This window comes from Sciurus carolinensis, chromosome 2 (genome assembly GCF_902686445.1).
Source record: "Sciurus carolinensis chromosome 2, mSciCar1.2, whole genome shotgun sequence".
Classification (NCBI taxonomy): Eukaryota; Metazoa; Chordata; class Mammalia; order Rodentia; family Sciuridae; genus Sciurus; species Sciurus carolinensis.
This window is the reverse complement of record NC_062214.1, coordinates 4,146,536-4,166,512: the sequence shown is the minus strand read 5'-3', so window position 1 is coordinate 4,166,512 and position 19,977 is coordinate 4,146,536. Positions and strand designations below refer to the sequence as shown.

General features: G+C 48.3%; 1 protein-coding gene across 4 annotated transcripts in view; it reads left to right on the top strand.

Annotated features, from left to right (window-relative positions):
- Positions 1 to 2,377: 2,377 nt before the first annotated feature.
- The window catches only part of Gnas (GNAS complex locus), a 50,856-nt gene continuing 33,256 nt past the window's right edge, over positions 2,378 to 19,977 (top strand). For 2 of the 4 annotated variants that reach the window (XM_047538022.1, XM_047538017.1), the window contains exon 1: positions 2,378 to 4,625. In XM_047538022.1, coding sequence (XP_047393978.1) covers positions 2,378 to 4,625 — 2,248 coding nt within the window. The remainder of the gene's footprint in view (positions 4,626 to 19,977) is intronic. The other 2 variants (XM_047538026.1, XM_047538023.1) reach the window with 2 other exon arrangements.

Sequence of the window (19,977 nt, the reverse complement as noted above, 5' to 3'; positions counted from 1 at the left end):
GGCGCCCCCTATTGGACCTCCCACTCATATCCGGTTTCCGGTCCGACGCCCCCTGCTCATTCGCCAGGAAACCTTGATTGGCGTGACCCCAGCCCAATGGCTGACCCGGTGCTGGGGTCGGAGGGGAGTGAGTTGGTTGTTGGTACCCAGTTGGCCCATTCAGTGGATTCTCAAATTTTTAAGCCATAGAACAGGAGGGTAGTTGGCCAAACTTTGAACCAAAGTTCAGTCTTGCCATCAGGAAGTATGTAGACCCACAGAGCTAAGGCAACATGCCCTTGGGAAACCCCAAACCTACAGTTAGACTTTGTCAGCTTTCTTCCGTGCCGCGCGGCCACGTGGATGGCGATACAGGGAAGCGATAGTGCGCCGTGGCTCTGGTACCTGGTTCAAAGAGGGAGGTATTAAACTTAGCGGAACCAGATTCTGCAGTGGCTCATCTGCCTGCGGCTCATACACAGTGATCCGTTCGGCGCGCCTTTCTTGCCACAGCCCACCCAGCGTAACATTCATCTGGTGTCCCCTGACCCCCCAGTTCTGCAGGCAAGCTGACCACCTGCCCCCTGCCCAACTAGTCTTGCAACTGAAGGAGTTTTGCATATTCTGTCACTTGCTAGTGAGACTGACCACGTTGCGTGCGTGACTGGTTTTACGTGATGTGGGAGCGGTATTTTCCCCCCCAGACTCAAAACCTCTGCAGACGCCGGACCCAAAGCAGTGTGCGTTCATGCATTGAGCCCACCAGGTGATGTGGTTATTTACCCTTTGTGGGTTCTGAGTTCACCATGGGTTCTGAGTCCACCGCGGTTCCTCAAGGGGCGCGCAGCTCCGTGGGAGAGCGCTGGGTTTGTGGCCGCGCTTAGTGCCGCCTCGGCGAACTGTAACAGTGGAAAAGTAAAGGGGGTGTTCTTGGACTCATATTGGGAGGAGAGGGACTGACAGGGGGCTAGAGATAGGCTAGAGGTGCAGGCTGACCAACCCTGCACCCGGCTATAGCCGGCGCCCGAAGCAGGAATCCGCGCATCTCAGCTGCCGTTGCCGGCGCGGCACGGTTGATAAACCTTGGGTTAGGTGCGCGTAGGGTTTTTCAGTCTTTGAGACCACCCTAAATTGGCCATAAACCCCAACCAAAACCATATTTAACCCTTCTCCAGGATGCGGAAGTCTGAGGCCTGAATTGGGTAGGGTCCTGCTGAGCGCCCTGCACCACCTCCCCCATCATTGCCGCCGCAGCTTCCACCTAGGGGGGTTTGCTAGATTCTCTGTTGTGCGCGTCTAAGCCCCTCTTTTATTTCCCTGCGTCACCATCCACATAAACCGGAGAGCCCTGCCTGCGCCACCCGAGGCCACTACAGAGCCCCCGAAAGCGTGGTGGGGTTGGGGGACATTGAAGTGCTTTACCAGAGCCAGTCTCGGCAAACGGCAAACAAAAGCTGCAAAAGCAGCAGAAAGTACCCCAGAACATCTTCAAAACAAATGACGCATTCGCACTCAGCAGCCCCTCGCCCGAGTCTCTTCTCCACCCCGCCGGTGGGCTCACGACCACCTGTCGCATTCCGGCGCGCGCATTTATACCCCCTTCCCCGACATCTACAGCTTCATTCTCTGTACTCGGAGCTCAAGATCCGTGGCTGCCTGGGGCTGGGGGTTCAGCTAAGGGGTTCAAAGGTATTCTGGGGTGATAAAATCCTCCTGCAGTCCCTCCTCCCCCCCTGGAGAGTCAGTTGGGGAGGGAGGGTTTCAGCTCCTGTACTCCAGCATACCGAGGCCCACGTCTTGCGTCACGTGTCCCGCAACGCAGAAGCGCTTTCTCTCTGACCAAGGGAGAAGCGAGGAGAAAGACTCCAAATCAGTCAGGGAGAGGAGAGGAAGGAGCCAAAACATCCCTGCGAGGCCTGCGCTCATCAGCCCCCTTACCCAAAGTCCGGGGCTGCCGGAGCCAGAAGCGGTTTCCTGGAGCCGGATCCAGCTCAGCACTGGGACCGGCGTCCTCTGGTGGCAGAGAGAGAGCGCAACTGGCGATTTTCGGACCGAATCGGCACGCTCCTCATATCCAAGCAGGCGGAGCTGGCCTGGAGCATTGAAAAAGAGAAGAGGGAACAAGAGCAGGCCAAGGGGTGGCTGGTCAGGGGACAGCCTGAGGGGACAAAAGTGACCAGGAAGGAGTCAAGACTCCGCGAGCAAGAACTGAGTTGCTTCGACCATGGTCTGGGATTCCAAGCCCTGAGCCCCCCAACCTCATAAGGGTTGGAAAATAAGGTTGGAGAACTTTCCAACTGGTACTTTGATATTTTTTGAAAACAATTTTTGACCCTAGTTTGGTTGGGTGCTCCGTCTTACGGAGCCCCAATATATTTTAAGAGACCGCCACCGTGTTATGGGCATGCGCAACCGCCTCGACGGCAATAATATGTCAGGACAACGCAATATCCCCCCTGAAATCGGGGAACAGCCCGAGCAACCACCCTTGGAGGCCCCAGGGGCAGCTGCCCCCAGTGTTGGGCCTAGCCCAGCCGAAGAGATGGAGACCCAACCGCCTCACAATGAGCCCATCCCCATCGAGAGTGACAACGAGGCCAGCGGACCCCCAGAAGTCTCCAGGCCCAACTTCCAGGGCCTCAACCAGACCTTCGAGGAAGCCAGAGCCAGTGGAGGCTACAGCCCACCTCCTGAGGAAGCCATGCCCTTCGAGGTCGAGCAGCCCAGCTTGGGAGGTTTCTGGCCTACCCAGGAGCAGCCTGGGTTCCCCACTGGGCCCCCTGCAGGCCTCGAGGCCTTGGGCCCAGCGTTCATGGAGCCCGGAACCTTCAGTGGTGAGAGACCAGGCCTGGGAGGCTACAGTCCTCCACCAGAAGAAGCTATGCCCTTTGAGTTTGACCAGCCTACCCAGGGAGGCCGCAGCCAACCTCTCTTGCAGGTCCCCGACCTTGCTCCAGGAGGCCCGGGTGCAGGGGTCCCTGGAGCTCCTCCCGAGGAGCCCAGAGTCCTCCAGCCTGCAAATGCTGGCTTCAGAGGAGGCTATAGCCCTCCCCCTGAGGAGGCTATGCCATTTGAGCTTGATGGAGAAGCATTTGGGGATGACAGCCCACCTCCCGGGCTCCCCCGAGTTATCCCACAAGTCGTCGGTGGCAGCCAGTTCACGGCAGTCGCGGTCCCGAGTGCGGTCCGCCTCGCTCCCGCCGCAAACGCGCCACCCTTCTGGGTCCCAGGCGCCATCGGCAGCCCATCTGGAGAAGCTGTCAGACCTGCTCCTAACTTCGCGGTCGACAGCCCCCCGATGGAGATCTCCAGACCCCCTCTCAAGATTGGCAGCGCCCCCATTGGGGTCGACGACGCTCCCGTCAACATGGACAGCCCCCCAATCGCGAATGACGGCCCGCCCATCGAGGTCTCCGGAGCCCCAGATAAGAGAGAGCGAGCAGAGAGACCCCCAGTTGAGGGAGAAGCAGCCGAGATGGAAGGAGGCTCAGCTACCGCTGCTGCGGAGGAAGGAAAAGTCCCCTCTCCGGGGGACGGATCCCCTGCCGCCCCAGCCGATCCTGACTCCGGGGCAGCCCCTGCCGCCCCAGCCGATCCTGACACCCAGGCAGCCCCTGCCGCCCCAGCCGATCCTGACGCCGGGGGAGTCCCTGCCGCCCCAGAAGATCCTGATGCCGGGGCAGACCCTGCCGCCCCAGCCGATCCTGACACCGGGGCAGCCCCTGCCGCTCCAGCCGATGCTGACACCGCCCAGGGAGCCCCAGCCGATCCAGATGCCAGGGGAGCCCCTGCCGCCCCAACCGATCCAGACGCTGGGGCAGCTCATGCCTCCCCAGCCGATACCGATGCCGCCCAGGGAGCCCCAGCCGATCCAGATGTCGGGGGAGCCCCTGCCGCCCCAGCCGATCCAGACCCCGGGGCAGCTTCTGCCGCCCCAGCCGATCCAGACGCCGGGGCAGCCCCTGCCGCCCCAGCCGATCCAGACGCCGGGGCAGCTTCTGCCGCCCCAGCCGATTCTGATGCCGGGGGAGTCCCTGCTGCCCCAGCCGATCCAGCCCCCAGGGCAGCCCCTGCAGCCCCTGTCGCTCCTGCCACCCGGGCAGCCCCTGCCGCCCGGGCAGCCCCTGTCGCCCCTGCCTCAGGGGCCAGACGCAAGCTCCATCTCCTTAGACCCCCCAGCCCCGAGATCCAGGCTGCTGACCCGCCTACTCCGCGGCCTACTCGGGCGTCTGCCTGGCGGGGTAGGGCTGAGCGTGGCCGCGGCCGCCGCAGGTACGAGGAGGAGGGGTCCGCCAGCGACGACGATTCCTCCAGTGATGAGTCCGAAGATGGGACCACCGGCTGCTTCCAGTGGTTCCAGCGGCGAAATCGCCGTCGCCGAAAGCCCCGGCGCAACTTACTCCGCAACTTCCTCATGCAAGCCTTCGGGGGCTGCTTCGGTCGTTCTGAGAGTCCCCAGCCCAAAGCCACGAGCCCCACCAAGGTCAAGAAGGTATCTCTGGCGGAGAAGCGCAGACAGATGCGCAAAGAAGCCATTGAGATGCGCGCCCAGAAGCGCGCAGCGAAGAAACGCAGCAAGCTCATCGACAAGCAACTTCAGGACGAAAAGATGGGTTACATGTGTACGCACCGCCTGCTGCTTCTAGGTAATGCGGCGGACTCTGCCTGCGGGCAGCAGGGCCGCCAGGGTACCCAGGGAGGGGGTGGCAGGGCTGCCCGGTGGGGCTTGGGGCTCAAAAGAGGGAGGAGGGGTCCTGTCAAAGGCGGGAAGAGCCTGCTAGAAGTTCAAGGGAGGGACCCTAACTTTGCCCTGGGAGCGGGAGGGGAGTTTGGGTGGGTTCGGGTGGCCGAAGTATGTGCCCTCCAGGGAGAAAAGTGATGCCGAGCGACACTGGGGGTCGTTTCCGGCTGGAGAGGCCAGCGCCAGCGCCAGCGACCGTAAGCTGGACAGGCGGGGGCTTCAGGTGAGCCAGGAACTGCCGGGGAGGGGCCCCGGGGCTCCCCTGGCTACGTTGGTTGGGGCCATGGTGGGCTGGGGTCATTGGGGAAGGCGCGTCCCCGCCTCGCCTGGCACGGCTGCTTGGACTCAGACAGCTTGTTGTTGGTGTGTGTTGGTGTCCATATTTTGTGTCCGCCTGTGCATGATATGCTCAAGTGTCCCCCAATTCCCATCCCCAGCACCCCCAAATTACCCGCCGACTGTGTACTTGTACCTGGAAACAGGCTGTCTTGTGATTTGCGCCATGGCGCGGGCAAAAACTTTCCGTGTTCGCACACTCCTGTGGTACCTGTGCGCGGGCGCTCTGCAGCGAGCAAGCGGCGCGAAAACGCGCAGGGAGAGGTGGCGGGGCATCCTGGGTAATGCGCTGGGCCGCTGGCCGGGGGAAGAGGGGTCGCTTCTCGCGGGCCTCCGTAACCTTTTTCCTGTATGTCTTTCTCTCTTTTTCCCTTTGCGCTAAGCGTTTCCTCACTTCTCATTCGTTCGCCAAACCCTCCCGCCTTTACGGTTGAAAAACCAGACACACAGGTATCTGGGGCTCTGGGGCTGCAAACATAATTTCGGTATTCTGCACACACTCTGCTCACCTGGTGGGAGGCTGGAGGGGGAGGGGGGAACACTTAACCCACTGTTGACAAATCCAGATCCAAAACCGCAAGGGACTGGTTCCGAGGGGGTGGGCGTGGCTATGTTTTAAAAATATGATATAATTATTTTTACTAGCGAAGAGCCCGAGGTAAGCCAATCATTTACAAAGAGTATAGTAGGAGGGGCCTGGTTTAAAAAATGGGAGTTGTGTGTTGGGAGTGGAATGTCTTGTGTTAGAAATGCAATTAAAATAAAAAATATATATATTAAATGCTCCGAGTGTATTTTAAGTATGTGGACAAAGTATGGAAAACTGTGACTATGACTTGTGATATATGTTTGCATGTGAATTTTTTCAAGCAGCTTTAGCTGGGGGCAAAAAGGCTTACAGGTAAGGTCCTCTGCCAAACGGCTTTGGATTAAAAAAAAAAAAAAGGTCTTGTTGATTAAACTTAAAATACTGTTATATAGAAAAATGCTTCTGGAGGCCCTCGCCTCCCCCTCTCTACCTTTCTCCAGCTCCCAGTGCCCTCTCCCTGTGCAGGCCTCCTCCCTCCTCTCCAGACATCATGTCAAATCTGGGACATTAACTCTTTTTGCCACAGTTAATTACAGTCTCAATTAACACTGGTCAAAATCTGTGATTTAAATGAAATTTCCAAAGTAAACCTCCATAATCAATTGCTTTTTTATTTTCAAAGACCTTTCAAGGGATTTCAAGATCACAATTTCTCATGCTGTGCTACATTTGCTTGTTAAATATCTTTTAATATGTGATGGTTTTATTAATGACATTATTGACATAACTGTGCTGTTGTGATGTGTCTCCTACAAATCAGTTTTCCATGTGATAATCATTTTATTTTTGCCTACCTGGGGAAGCAATGACATTTTCATTCACCCAAAAACATACAAAAGGGAAGTAGTTTGAAATTTCAGCTATCCCAAAGCCACAGAACCTTCAAGAACAGTGTACTGTGTTCCCTGCAGACAACTGATTTTGCCATTACAGACCCACTTCAATATTTCAAGCTTAGTTCTGGGAAGCAAACTTGTGATTTGGGAGGAGGGAGGGACACAACTGGGTAAAGATAGGAGACCCAAGTGATGGTGCTCACCTGACCCCTTGTTGGCAAATTGACAGTGTCCCCTACATGCTGGGGCCTTAGTTGCCTCATTTGAGAAATTAAGCTTCTTCCTAGGAAGAAGCTTAATCTTCACTAAGGAGTCCCCTCAAGAATGGAGGCTCATACCATTATGCAGCCATCAATCCTGCAGCAAACTGTCCATGTCTGGGGTCAGGACTTAAGAATTTTAAACGTTTCCCTTTACCTCCCCTTGATTTGTTCCCAGGGGGAAAAAAATTAAACATAAAAAGAAAAAAATGTTAGGGTGCCTTTGCTCCTTGGGTATTGATAGTCAAGCAAGTTTGGATACAGCTCTGTATAGAAAACAGACTGGTAAACCTTGGGCCAAAGCTGGCCAGTGTTGCCTGCTTCCTGAAACCATAGCAGTGCAGTTTGTCAAAGCAGGCTAGTTTCCCACAGGCTGGCTTCATCTTGCTGAAGTGACAAGAGAGGTATCCCATCTGGGTCTGAGTTATTAACTGACAAGAGGGCAAAGAGGAAGAATAAGGACTTAGCTATATTTAGGATAAGAACTTTTTACTAAATTTCTAGTCCCAACACATGAAAAAGACATCCTCACATTCCAACCACTGAAAATGCAGGTCAGGAGCCATCTTTTGACATGGTTCCTAGTTTGCAACATTCATATTCATTCATTGCTTTAAAAATGTGTTGTTTACGTGCGTATGCTATTTTTATTGCCCAAATACCTTAACCACATTACAGAGAATCTTAAAAAGATAGAAAGCAATAACATGATGAAAATTCTAGAATATCCAAAGAGTCGAAGGCTTTTTTTTCTTGACCCTGTCCAATAATAGATTACATCCATGTTTTTGTTGCCTTTAAAAATAATTTTGGTGGGCTAGACTTTCTTTCTTTCTTTCTTTCTTTCTTTTTTTTTTTTTTTTTTTTTTTTTTTTTTTTTTTGGTAAACCTCATTCAGAAGTGATCCCCTCATTTTAGAATTGAAAGGGGCCACTAGATCAGAGCTTCTAAAGCTCTGCTGCATTTATTAAAATTGTACAGGCAAATGCTATATATAATACTGACTATTCTGCTAGGACACTTTATGCAGTGATTCACAATTAATTGTGTGATAATTTATTTATGTTGCCAGGTGCAACAGTGATGCAGCCCACCTTACAGAACGTTCTTCCTTTTTTCTTTTTTATCTTTCTTTTTTGATACAGCCATTTCCCATATTTAGAATGCTTCCCCTGAGCTGTTTGGTGCAGTGAGAAAGGCATGGCTTATCAGGTTACAAAATTTTAGAGTTAAAAGAGATTTTTATATTTTCTCTTCTCTCTCTCCCAATAGTATTTATGCTTCTCAGAGGCTGAAATTCTGCCCTGCTTTTTAAAATCTAATTTCCCATAGATTTCTCTGAAAGAATTTTTTTTCATATGGGCAGATTAATTTTTAAAATTTTCCCACATTGTCCACCATGAAAAATTGGTTTTTAAGCAAAGAGAATTAGTGCTATCTCCTTTCTGTACATCCCCTCCTGACTTGAAAGGGAAAAATCTCAACTGTTCTCAATACTGTCAGTGACCAGTAATGATAATGATAACACATTCAGATTGCATTTTACATTTTTAAAAGTCTTCTACCTAGGCACATTAGTCCTTTGAAACAATCTGGGCAATAAAAACATGATGGGACCCCATTTCATGGGCAAATTTAAAAAGGGAAAATATCAGGGACTTTTTCTCAGACTTCAAAGGTAAGTAGAAGATCTAAGGTTTCTATTTTAGATACCATAATGCTTACCAAAATCATGGTAATAAGCTGTATGGCATTATTTAAGTGTAAAGCATGATCGTTGTAAATGTGCTCTGTGTTCCTAAAATCCCTTGTCAAGTGACAGGTGTCTAGTAGTCTGTTGCTGTCTGAATTACAGCCAGGCCCTGCCAGATCCCTGGTTATAAATGTCCATTGAGTGTACATGAAATGTGAGCTACCCATTTCTGAGATACCTGTCATTGCTATGGTGATATTTAATTTCCACATTTGCCTTAACTCATCTGCCAGCACTGCGACACTGCAGTCTTAGTTTATTTGTTGGACTTCCTTTTCTTTTTTTCTAAATGCAGGTTTTCTTTAAAGGCTTTTTTTCTTGTTGTTGTTCTTTTTAAATTCCTCGGTAGTTTTCTGTAGCAGTACCTAAAACTTTTCTTCTTACTCAGCTTTCCAGTAATTAATAATAATAATAATAATAATAATAATAATACTTAATGTTATTTCCAATAATAATAATTATTATTATTTTAAAATAAAATGCAGTTGCTTTCATTAGCAACTACATGCTCCTCTACATGCCTACATGTATAGTGTTAGGGTATTTAGAACTCTCTGAACCTAATGATTCTATTAAAATAACTGCATAATATTCTTCATAGGTTTTTTTTTTCTTTTTAAAAAATATTTCTTGCTTTTAATTCAGGGATAATTCCTGTTTAGCAAGAAATCACCTTCGTTTATGCAGAAAGGTTGATATTAAGCAAAAATAAATTTCTTTTTAGAGAAAGTAACCTAATGGACCCGATTTGAAATTCCCAATAACAGGCATGTGCCATCTTTTTAGAGTCAATTTCCACTCTAAAATTCACACACACACACACACACACACACACACACCACCCCTACCCCCAGTAAAATGTCAGCTCTTCCCAGTGCCTCTGCATAAAGTACCTTCCAGGAGACACATAAAGAGCAAATGGAAATTGATTTCTGAACTTCTTGGGGTTTTTATTTTTTGTTATTTACCTAAAGCAAAGGTGGGGTTCTTCCCAGACCTACCTTGTCCCTCCTAAGATTTTAAAGAAATGCAAAATCAACATGTTATTTGTCCATTTTAATATCAAATTTCTCAGGAAGAGTGATTTTCAAAATAGAAAGGACAGGGCCAATTGATGCAGCAGAGTCCTGCCATCAATTAAAACAGCCAAAGGAGGGAACTAAAAGCAGTGGTTAGTCTAATTAACCTTCTTCACCCCTGGTAGCCCCCCATAATAAGGACGTGAGTCCTCACCCCTACCATAACACATTTCATTTACTTGGATGGGATGGATCTTTGTTCTCATAACATTCCTACTCTGATGTGGTCACCCTACACTTAAGATCAAGCTCTCATTAGGGAGTCAGAGAAAAATAGTCTGGGCCTCCCTTTAGGAGTGTCACTGAGGAATCTTTAAGTCCAAAGGAGCCTCCGTACAGTGGCTCAGTGGAGGCTCAGATGCCAGCTGGCCATCAGGGTGGGGCAAGAAGCCCTTGAACAAGGGGGGTTTCCAAAACAGTCAGGAGGAGACATGTTTTTCTTAATTCCTCTAAGAAGAGAACAGGATAGTAAAAGTGAAGTGACTGGAGAAATCTCCAGAAGCATTTTGAAGGATATTCTCAGCCCTGTGCCTGGCCCCCAAATGTTGTATTATTTTTAGAAGTTTTTTTTTTCTTCCTGGGCTTTTTTCTCCCTGCACAGGTGAGGGTGTGGTTGGGCTGTATTCTATATTGCTCAGGAGACTGTTTACGTCCAAGCTCTGGAAGTACCCAGCACCTCTTTCTCCTTTCTGTCTCTACATTTCAGAGTACACTCTTTGTACACATTTTGTAAATAAAGGTCAATTCAAGCAGCGGACAAATGGCACCTTATCAAATTTATGATTGTGTGAAGTCACTCAAGCGCGCTACGTGGTAGAGAGACCAGGGGATAGCTATTCACTTGTCCTGAGAAGGTCTCACCCATCACCCTGCCGACCCCCTCCTCCCCTTTCTCTCTTTATTAGCTCCTGTCTATAAATCAATTCAATGCTGTGGCTTAGCCCAAAGACCTGAGCTTGAATTGTTCTATGATTATTACACATGTTAAAAAAAAAAAAAAAAAAGTGTCTTTAGCTTCCTTCCCAACAGCTATAGGGTGACGGTGACGCAGGCCAGCCAGTGGGAATCAGAAGAGGACAAGACCTCCAAGAAAGAGGTAGGGAACCACACAGAAAATGTGCTTGTCTTTTATTATTGTCAATCATCACACACTCTGTTGAGGCATGGGGTGCCTTGGTCCCTAACCAGTAGCACACACAAGGCACACACCTTTCAGTTAGAATGACTGGAGCAGGCCTACACTTGTGACAGCTGGGTTGTAACAAGGGAAGACTGTTAGGCAAGGGGCCTGTGACAGGGGAGGGCGCCTCTGCTGTACTCACCGAGAGGGAAAACCCCAGATGCCTTGAGAATAACTTGTTAAACCTCGAGAGAAGTCACAAGTGTTCTGATTTGTGCAGTTCTGCCCACAGAACTTGAACTTCGAATTTTACTAAGTGTGTTTTAATGCTTCAGTCTGGGGCGAGGAGAGAGGTATAAAGGTACTATAAATTGCTATTCGATTTCAAATTTGTGATGAGTCAGTCAGTGTTTCCGACACTGTCACACACATTCTGTGTGTGGGACAGTGTAAGTACTTTAAACTTCCTCTAATGAGTTGATAATGGGGAAGAAAAACCTCATGTACCTATTTCTCAGAAGTGTCACTGTGAAGCTTTCACAAGCTCAGTGTCACTGCCAAGGGAGTGCTACTTCTTACAGAGATATCAGGATCTGGCCAGCAAGAGTCTTGCTCTTCTGACTTCCCCGGCTCTTGCCTCTCCCTTCAATCAAAAGATCACCCACCTCTCTCCTCTTTCCTATAGGAGCAATTTGCCTTGTATCAGACTGGTTGCTAATGTGTATAAATTACTGTGAAGATATTTTTATAGGGAACCTGTGTTCAGGTAAGTTTGAAGCCATGGGTTTTTAAAAAAACAATAATGCTTATGATGATACACAAAAATTAAGGCCAGGCATTGGAATATAGTCTAGGACCCAAGAAGTGTTGCTTGACACGCCCTTGTCAAGGGAAATCGTCACAAGTGCCTGCATCCTAGCTAGTATCCATCCAAAGTCCCCAGGACTTCTGGGACCACATATCTGTGCCTCAGTTTCTAGAGCTGTAAAAGTAACTGGTTGATTCAGTTGATGCAAAACAAAACAAACAACAACAACAAAAGCCTGCCAAGAATAGATGGTGTTACTTGGGAAGTAACATGGTGTAAGTACCTACTCAAGTTGCTGGGAGCCGCTTGAACACATCCTTTCAAAAATATGCTCTTTGTAATCTGTGGCATCTATTTATTGCCATCCACAAGTGTCCAGAGGATTTAAGCAGAAGCCCTGCAGATGTCTCCTAAAAAAAGGCAGACCTTATTTGTAACCAGCCCCTTGATTTTTTTTTTTTTTTTTGCCCCATGCGGGCTTTTGATAGCTTAGGAAGTATCCATCTTAATTCCTGTACATTTGCTGGATAGCATTACTAGGCCTATAGGTCTTTTAATTAACTTATTATAACTTTATCATATATGTCATTCAGAGATTCTTCTGCCCACTGCCCCCAAAATATGAATGTTTTAATAACTGCATTTAGAAGGACGCAGAGACGGAGAAGCAAGTTGATATTTCAGGTGGCCACTAGATGGTGAGACAGTATAAGGCAAAGGAAAGGCATCACAGCTACAGTACAAAGGAGAGGGAACAAGAAGAGTCAGCAAAGGTGGGGAAGGGTCCTAATTCACATTCACCATCTCCCCCCACCCCAGGATGGAACCCCAATTTAAATAGGCCCCAAAGCTTTAATCAGACCCAGCTTATAAGTTTTATGCTGTGACTTCTTTCTGTGAGCTATGTGCTGGGATTTTAGAAACACTTTGGGGGGTTCTTCCCAACAGAGGGGTCCTCCAAGCAGCCTCATTAACATTTTATCATGGGAGCGAGGTTGTCCAGTGCACTATAGGACATTTAGCAGCACCCTGGTCTCTAGATATTGGTCCCAGACACATACACACACACACACCCCACCCTGCTACCCACCACTACCACACAGTGTGACAACACAAACTGTCTCCATTTATTGCCAGATAGCACCCCTGGGTGAGAATCACTGCACCAACATTATCCATACCCAGTTCAGGGGAAGTTAGAGGTCACGGATGTCATAAGTTCCACACCTTACAAAAGTCTTCAGAGGGAAGGTTGTCTCTCCAGTTACTACTAACCCGTCAGCCATGTTCATACTTACTTTGGTGACTACATTTTGGGATAGAAACAGATTCCAGAAATCTCGGAGAAGGTGACCCAGGGAATTATTTGAAAAAAGTAAGTTATGAGTTGGTCTAAGACTGATCAGCCCAGTCCGTCCCCAGCTAATCAGTAGGTGAGTGGAGTCAGGTGACTGGAGTCTAGCCCTTAATCATGGTGGGGTTCATTGGGCTGCCTTTCTGTCACAGGCTGGGAATTCCCCCTCTGCCTGGTGTGTGCAGTCGATTCTCTCTCACTGTAGAGAGGGTGCCAAGACAATAGGGACCAGCACTTAGGTGGCTGCCGACCACGACCACCTGGGGTGGTGGCCCCCTGTGGTTATTTACCAACTGGTAAGGGAGTCTTGGGCTGGTAGTGTGGCCCACCAGAGTCTGTGGGCCCCATTTGCTTGATCTCCTTATTGCCAGGACTCAGGGGGCCACCCTACCACATGAAGGTGACCTGACACCTTCATGTCTCATCATAGTGGGGACAGTGAAAGCGTGCCTCTGAACGACTTTACTGAAGAAGGTAAAATAAAATTTTTCAGAAAAAAACATAGTGCCCATTTTCCCTGTCCTAAGGCAGATTCTATACCCAATATCTCTTAGAGTAATCAGAACAGGACTCAATGGCGGTTTTAAACAGTGGTCTCCCCCCTCCACCTGTCTGCCCACTTAACACTTCATCTGACTCTGTCCCAAATAACCATTATGGAAGAAAACTTGTGACTTCTTCATTCTATTTTGAGGCCAAAATATTTTTCTTTTTGCCCCCATGTGGTCTTTCAATAGAGTGTTTAGCTGGTACACATTTATCAGGAATTTTTTTTTTTCCAGTGCTGGAAATGGAGCCCAGAGCTGCACACATGCTAAGCATGTGCCCTACTTCTGAGCTATATCTCTAGCCCTGATTTTTAAAAACGGGACTTTTTTGTTGTTGTTGTTTTATTTTTGCTTGTTTGGTTTTTTCCCTTCAAGAAGCTTGCAATTTGTACCTTTAACTTCATTGCAAAGGCAAGAAAAGTAAATAAAGACAGTAACCAACCTCCACTCCACAGAGGCACATGCACTTAAACACTTCGGCTTTTACCATAAGGTTGTTCTTTTGTTTTCTTCTTTGGCAGGGTTGTTGTTGATGTTGTTGTTTGTTTGTGGTGCTGGGGATGGAACCCAGGCTCTGCAGGCACTCAACCACTGAGCCACAAACCCAGCACTAGTTCTTATGATTAGGATTAAGATGAGAGGCAGAAATGGTTTGGTAGTTTGGCAAATTACATATTGGATTTGTGAAATTCAAGGGATCATTTGAAATAAAAATCTTGTCTTCAGACTAGCTTGCTATGCCCTAGGTTCAGCTGAGCCACGAGCCCCCTAACTATAATACATCCTTACTACAGAGTCCTAGAAATTATTCAAGGCTAGCTTTCAGAATGTTGATTTTGACATTTTGCCTAGGACCAAGTACAATCTCTTTCCAAGGAAATGCTTAGAAGACTTCGGTCAGAACCCAAAAACAAATGCCCAGACGTTAGGGGAAAAATTTTTTTAAGTGGATTGCCAAAAAACTTGCAGCTATTTATAATTAAGAATTGATGTGATTTTATTATTTTTTTTTTCTTTTTGGTTGTTAAGAAAGAAAATGTAGTAGATAATTTTGTTTTGCACAGCAAATGGGCAGGCAGGATTTCAGATGGACACTTGTGAAGGTCTCTCTTTCCAAGGGCGAAGATCCTGCAAAGTCCCCCACGGGTCCAGTACCTGTGTAGCACTTGGGAAACTGTCTGTCCTAGGGTGGAGTGGTATTTTGAGCTTACTGTGATTACACCATGCTGCCCCAAAGGGGAAAAGATTTGAATCAACGGGGAAAGAGGTGGACAGAGGATACCCAACTTTGGAGGACCCTAGGATAGTGGAAAGAGAGCACTGGCTTAGCAACTGGGCAGGGTTGGGGGTCGCATCCCTGTGACCTTGGTTGATTCTAGCACTTAGTTCTGCGATTCCATGCATTTGCCAAGTGACGTCCAGAGAAGGCAAAATTTTGATTCTTAAAAGCATTGACAGTATTTATGATGATTCTGATGCGTATTCCTGGGACCCTGCCATGGTCAGAGAAGGGGCCTGTATTTAATGGTCCAAGGGGAAGCCAGAGTGTGTTTCTGCATTGAATTCTTCTGTGGTGTTGAGGTAGAGTGAAGAGAGGGGACTCAGGATGGAAACTTGTCCTCAAGTGGAGAGTGGATCCCAAACCCTTGCAGCCATCTTGGCCCAACACTCAGACTGATGGGTGGCAAAGGTCTCCCCCACCTTCAACCTTGATCCCCCTAGTCAAGATCTAACTTGAGACTTTAAGGCAGCTCTGCAGGGAGAGGAAGACCAGCAGGCTGCCTTAGGTGGAAAAGGGGTTTCCCTTCTCTTCCTCGGCAGTTTGCAGTTCAGAAAGGAGACAGAAATCAGCCTCCTGAGGAAGCCCCTACTTTTTCTTTCTTGGTTCGTATTCATTCGTATTTTCTCTCCCTTTCCCCTGAATTTTTTAAAAAATAGAATTCTTATTAGAGAAGGGACTTTCTGGCAAGAAATACATTTTCTTTCTTTCTTTTTTTAATGGAAAGAAATAAGAACACACACTATTCAGGGGTGGGAAGTAGAAACAATAAAATAAAACCAGGTTCTCAGAACTGACTGGCAGATGGCGCTCGGCTTTTACAATTGAGAGCCTGACTTTTCAAAACTCTTCTTGCCCTGCGCCAGCGCCCAAGACTTAGCTGCTCACCCGCTCCCTGATCCTCCTTCCCAGGATGCAGGCAGCCCCTGCTCCCCAGATCCTGGGTGTTCGTTAAAGGTTTTCAGTGGACCGATTTATCTGAGGTCAGATCCTGGTATTTTAATTAGCGGCTTTGTAGAACTTAGCTAGCACAGGAAAACACAGTAGGGGGTGACCTCCAAATTCACAGTGCCTTGCCCTGATTCTGCTTGGGAATCAGTTTGAGACCTTGGGCAGATTTCTTGGTCTCCTGGGACCAGTTTTCCTCTACTGGAAAAGGAAAGGGGGTATCAATCTCACTTTAAAACTTTCTGTGTGTGTATGAAAAGTTTAAGTAGAAGAGGTTTTTCAGCACCCGCCCCCCACACACACACACACACTATAGCTTCCCCACAAGCACCTTCCAAAGTGGCAGATTTGTATAGGAATCAAAGTTGGGCCATCTTTTGTCCTTTGGTAAATAATTAACAATTCCTGGTCCATTTTGCTGGGAGCAGAGGTGCAAGGAACTTTCTTTCCCACCACAATCAAGGACTGGAAAAGACAAATGAGTAGAGGTCCCATTTCCACAGGGAAACCCAAGGAGCCTCCCTGAGGAGGGAGCTTTTGAGACCCTGTGGGAAGGTGTGGCAGAGGAGGGAGTGGGATTTGGGCGCCTGTGAAAGACCTGTTTACAGGGCCTCCGGGATTTCAGGGCTAAATTTGAATTTCTGTCCTTTCCTCAAAACTTCCTGTTTCCTCAGCCCCCCACCCCCACCCCAGCATGGTAGGGCATTCTTCTTGATGTTTAATCTTAACTGTCCAAGAACGAGGAGACCTCCCCCTCCATCCCAGCTCTCTCACTGGACTCAGGGCAGGCCAGGCTGGCTTCTCTTTCTAGTGAGGGGGAAGCTGGAGCCGCAGGGTCTGGGCCCAGATCCCTTGGTCCCCTGATGGTGTTCTTGACATCCCCCTCCCCAGTCTTCCTGCCCTCCCTGCTGGGAAGTCCCTGCTGGAGGTCACTTGCTCAAGAAGGGCTGCTTAGTCTTCCTAGGCCAGGTACTGCCCAGAACTTAGTCCTTTTCCACCAAACGTAGCCTGGACACGCTTTCACACTTTCTCCTCTCCTCTTAAAACTGAAAAGTCAAAGGAACTGAATTTTTAAAAACATTTATTCGGGCAAATATTTCCCCCAACCTGACATTAGCATTTCTCTTCTAAGGTAACAACTAACTTCGTTACAGAATTCTCTTCCTGTACCTGTGTTCTTCTGAGGATCCTTAAAACTTTTCTCGCTCCTCTTCCTCCCTGGAGTTCGTTACAGAATTCTCTTCCTGTACCTGTGTTCTTCTGAGGATCCTTAAAACTTTTCTCGCTCCTCTTCCTCCCTGGAGCTCCTGATGTTTGACCCTGAATTCTGGTTCAGGCAGGTTAGCGGCCCTCCTATAGGTGCCATGGTGGATGGGGGGGCACAGGTGGGCTACTCTTTCTAGCACCTTCCCTGGGCCGATGGAGCTGCTTCCCACCAGAGGTCAGCAGAGAGCCAGAATAGCTGGGTGCGCTCGCAGGAAGTGGGGACCACTTAGAATTCTCTAGACCAAATGTAGGAAAAAACCTTGGCGACAAAAGAGACCCACCTTTTGGGGGCATTTGGGGTTGGAGTTAGCTCCTTCTTGGGTTCCTGGGGGCTTGGTTCTAAACCATTCCTGCTCTCCTGGACTTTCTGGGGGGACAGGGGGCTTTGCTCTGTTATTTGGTGGGTTTCTTTGCCAGTCCCCTGCTCCAAATGTCCAACTCCTTCCCTCACAGGGGACCACACCCACTTAGAACTCCCCCTCACGGGGCCAGACTGCCCACATTCGCTTCCTACAGGACTTGGAAACCACACTTGGGCCTGGCCCTTTTTCTTCTAGAAATTGTATTTATTGTTAAAGTGACATTATAAATATTACAGGAAATCCCCCTACCCTGCCCTTATCCTGCTATGACTGTTTCTCCTTATCTCATGTTCTTTACCCACACATATGGATGTTTTTAAGAAGGGTATTTATGAACTATGGTTCGAAAACAGTTTTGTACTTAGCACCCCCCACACCCCCGCCTGCCGCAGGCACACATTATAGGTCAGTTTCCTGAGAAGTCACCCCATCCTCCCTTGTTGCCTGCAGCTCTTTGTCTTGTTCAGTCCTTTTACTGGGGTGGGAAAAGTTAAAACCAAGTCCCTTAGTTCTTAATTGTAAAAGGAAAGAAAGAGAAGAGAAGGTACAAAAGGAAGGGAAAAGATAAATAAGCCCAGAGGTGAAATAAGAAAGTTTTGAAGGAGAGGGAAAGAAGGAAGAAAGAGAAAGAACGACGAGTGGAAGGCACCTTTGCCAAGCTCAGCTCTAAGCACCAGATGGGGTCCCTGCCCTCTAGAAACTTCCAGTCTGCAAGAGAGGATCAGGTTGCAAGTAACTAAAGCTGCTCCAGCAGAGCTGGAGAGCTGCCACGCAGGAGGAGGAAGAGGGGAGGCCAGGCAGCAGGCGGCGGGCATCGGCCCTTCCTGTCCCACCACCCCACAAGGCCATTTGGGTTCTGGGAGCCTTGGAGGAGAGCAGGATGAGACCACTGAGTCCTCTCAGCTCTGGCCATTGCCCTCTCTCTTGATTCTAAAGCCACCGTTTCATTTTTGTCTAATTTCGGAATTGAGAATACCCTTCTCTAGTCCCACCATCTGATTTTCCAGGTGTTCTCACATCCTTATCCCACTTAGTGGTTTGATTTGGTTTTAAGAAATCTGGCACACAATGGACCTTAAAAAAGTCTAATCTTCATGAATCTTTCTATGAAATAATGACCCAGAACAAAACAAAATCAAAGCCTTAGGTTAAAGGCAGACTCTCTCTACACTAAGTGAGCACCTCAGGAGTCTAGGACATCCTTCGAATTTTACAAGTGGATGCCCCAGCTAAATTTTTGTTGTTTTCTTGTTCTTCTTGTTTCCTTTCTTTCTACCCATTCACCTTGAAAAACAAGTATATTCATTAGAGAGGGAAAATGGGAAGGCAGAAGAGGAGGCTCAGCAGATGCAAATTTGGAGCAGCCCTGGGGGGGGGGGCATTCCCTCAGCTGTCTCTTGGTGTCCTGTGCGTCATTCATCAGCTCAAGTGAACAAACGAACAAACACCAAAAATCCTGTCCTGGGTGGTTGCCATAGAATCCCGTTCTCCCAAGTTGGGGGCTTTTGTTGGAAGCAGAGCCACAGAGGCTGAAGGGGCTTCCCAGGCTGGCCTGCCCAGCTCCTTCCCACAGTGAACCTCCCCCACCAGGAAAAGTTCCCTCTCCTCCCCAGTGCCAGGAGTTAGAAATGTGTTGATAATTGATTTGAGCAGAATTTGTATTGCTTTGAGACTTAGCAGAATGGTCAATTAGGGGCCAATGCCGGGAGGGAGAAACAATTGCTGTTCTAATAACCAAGAAAGAGAACTCGCCACAAATACTTTCACACAAAGGGCCTTCTGTGACATTTGGGATTACTGGGGAGCTGGGGGCTCATGGTGGTTCTTCAGGAAGGAGGAAAGAGAGAGTGTTGGGAAGTGTTTAATGGAAATTTAGAATAAAATGACATGCCTGATTTAGGACAAGAGTGAATCCATCATAGTTCCAAAATAAAAACAGTTGTCACAAGTTAGTTTTTTCAAGTTTTTGACCATTGGCAGGTCCGAGGTTTCTCGCACACAAGGGTTATGTCCAACTTGGCAAAGAGCATGGAACTCCAGCTAGTCCAAGGCACACATGTACCCACTTTCCCTCACTGATAAGTTATTCCTAATTTTTGGTTAACTTATAAGTCAAAATAGCCTTATTTCCTTTTTGCCTTTCTAGTAGCACCTCTCAGCACACAGTAGCTGCTCAAGAATCTGCCATGCCTCTCAGGAGGAAGAGTCCTTGCCGGGCCGGTGAGTTTGCCTTAATTTGGGCATTTTTATTCATTCATTCATTCATTCAATATACACAAGTTGAGTTCACAATATGTGCCCTTACCGATGGGGAAGACAAAGGTGTAAGACATCGCTGCCCGCTTGTTGGTCCACAGTCAAACTAAACTTCCCAAAGCTAGGAAGGTAAGGAGGGTGGTCAGTTCTGCGAAGGGATCATACTGAGAGTAGGGTGCAACAACTGAGAGGATCAAACGATGGTCAAAAGACGAATTTCAGTAGCCTTTCAAGAGATCTCCAATCCGATTGAGCAAACCAAATCAGAGCTTAAGTAAAATTATTGTGAGTGCTGATAATTAAAATGCACAAAACCCAGAAGGATCTACTTGGGACAAAACAAATAACTGTGTCTAGACATTTGATAGGCACAACCATTCTGATTTCCATGCCAGCCTGAGGCTGAAAGTTTGTACAGGAACCACAGTGAACAGCAGTGATGAATGTTCTCTAGCTGCAGGGG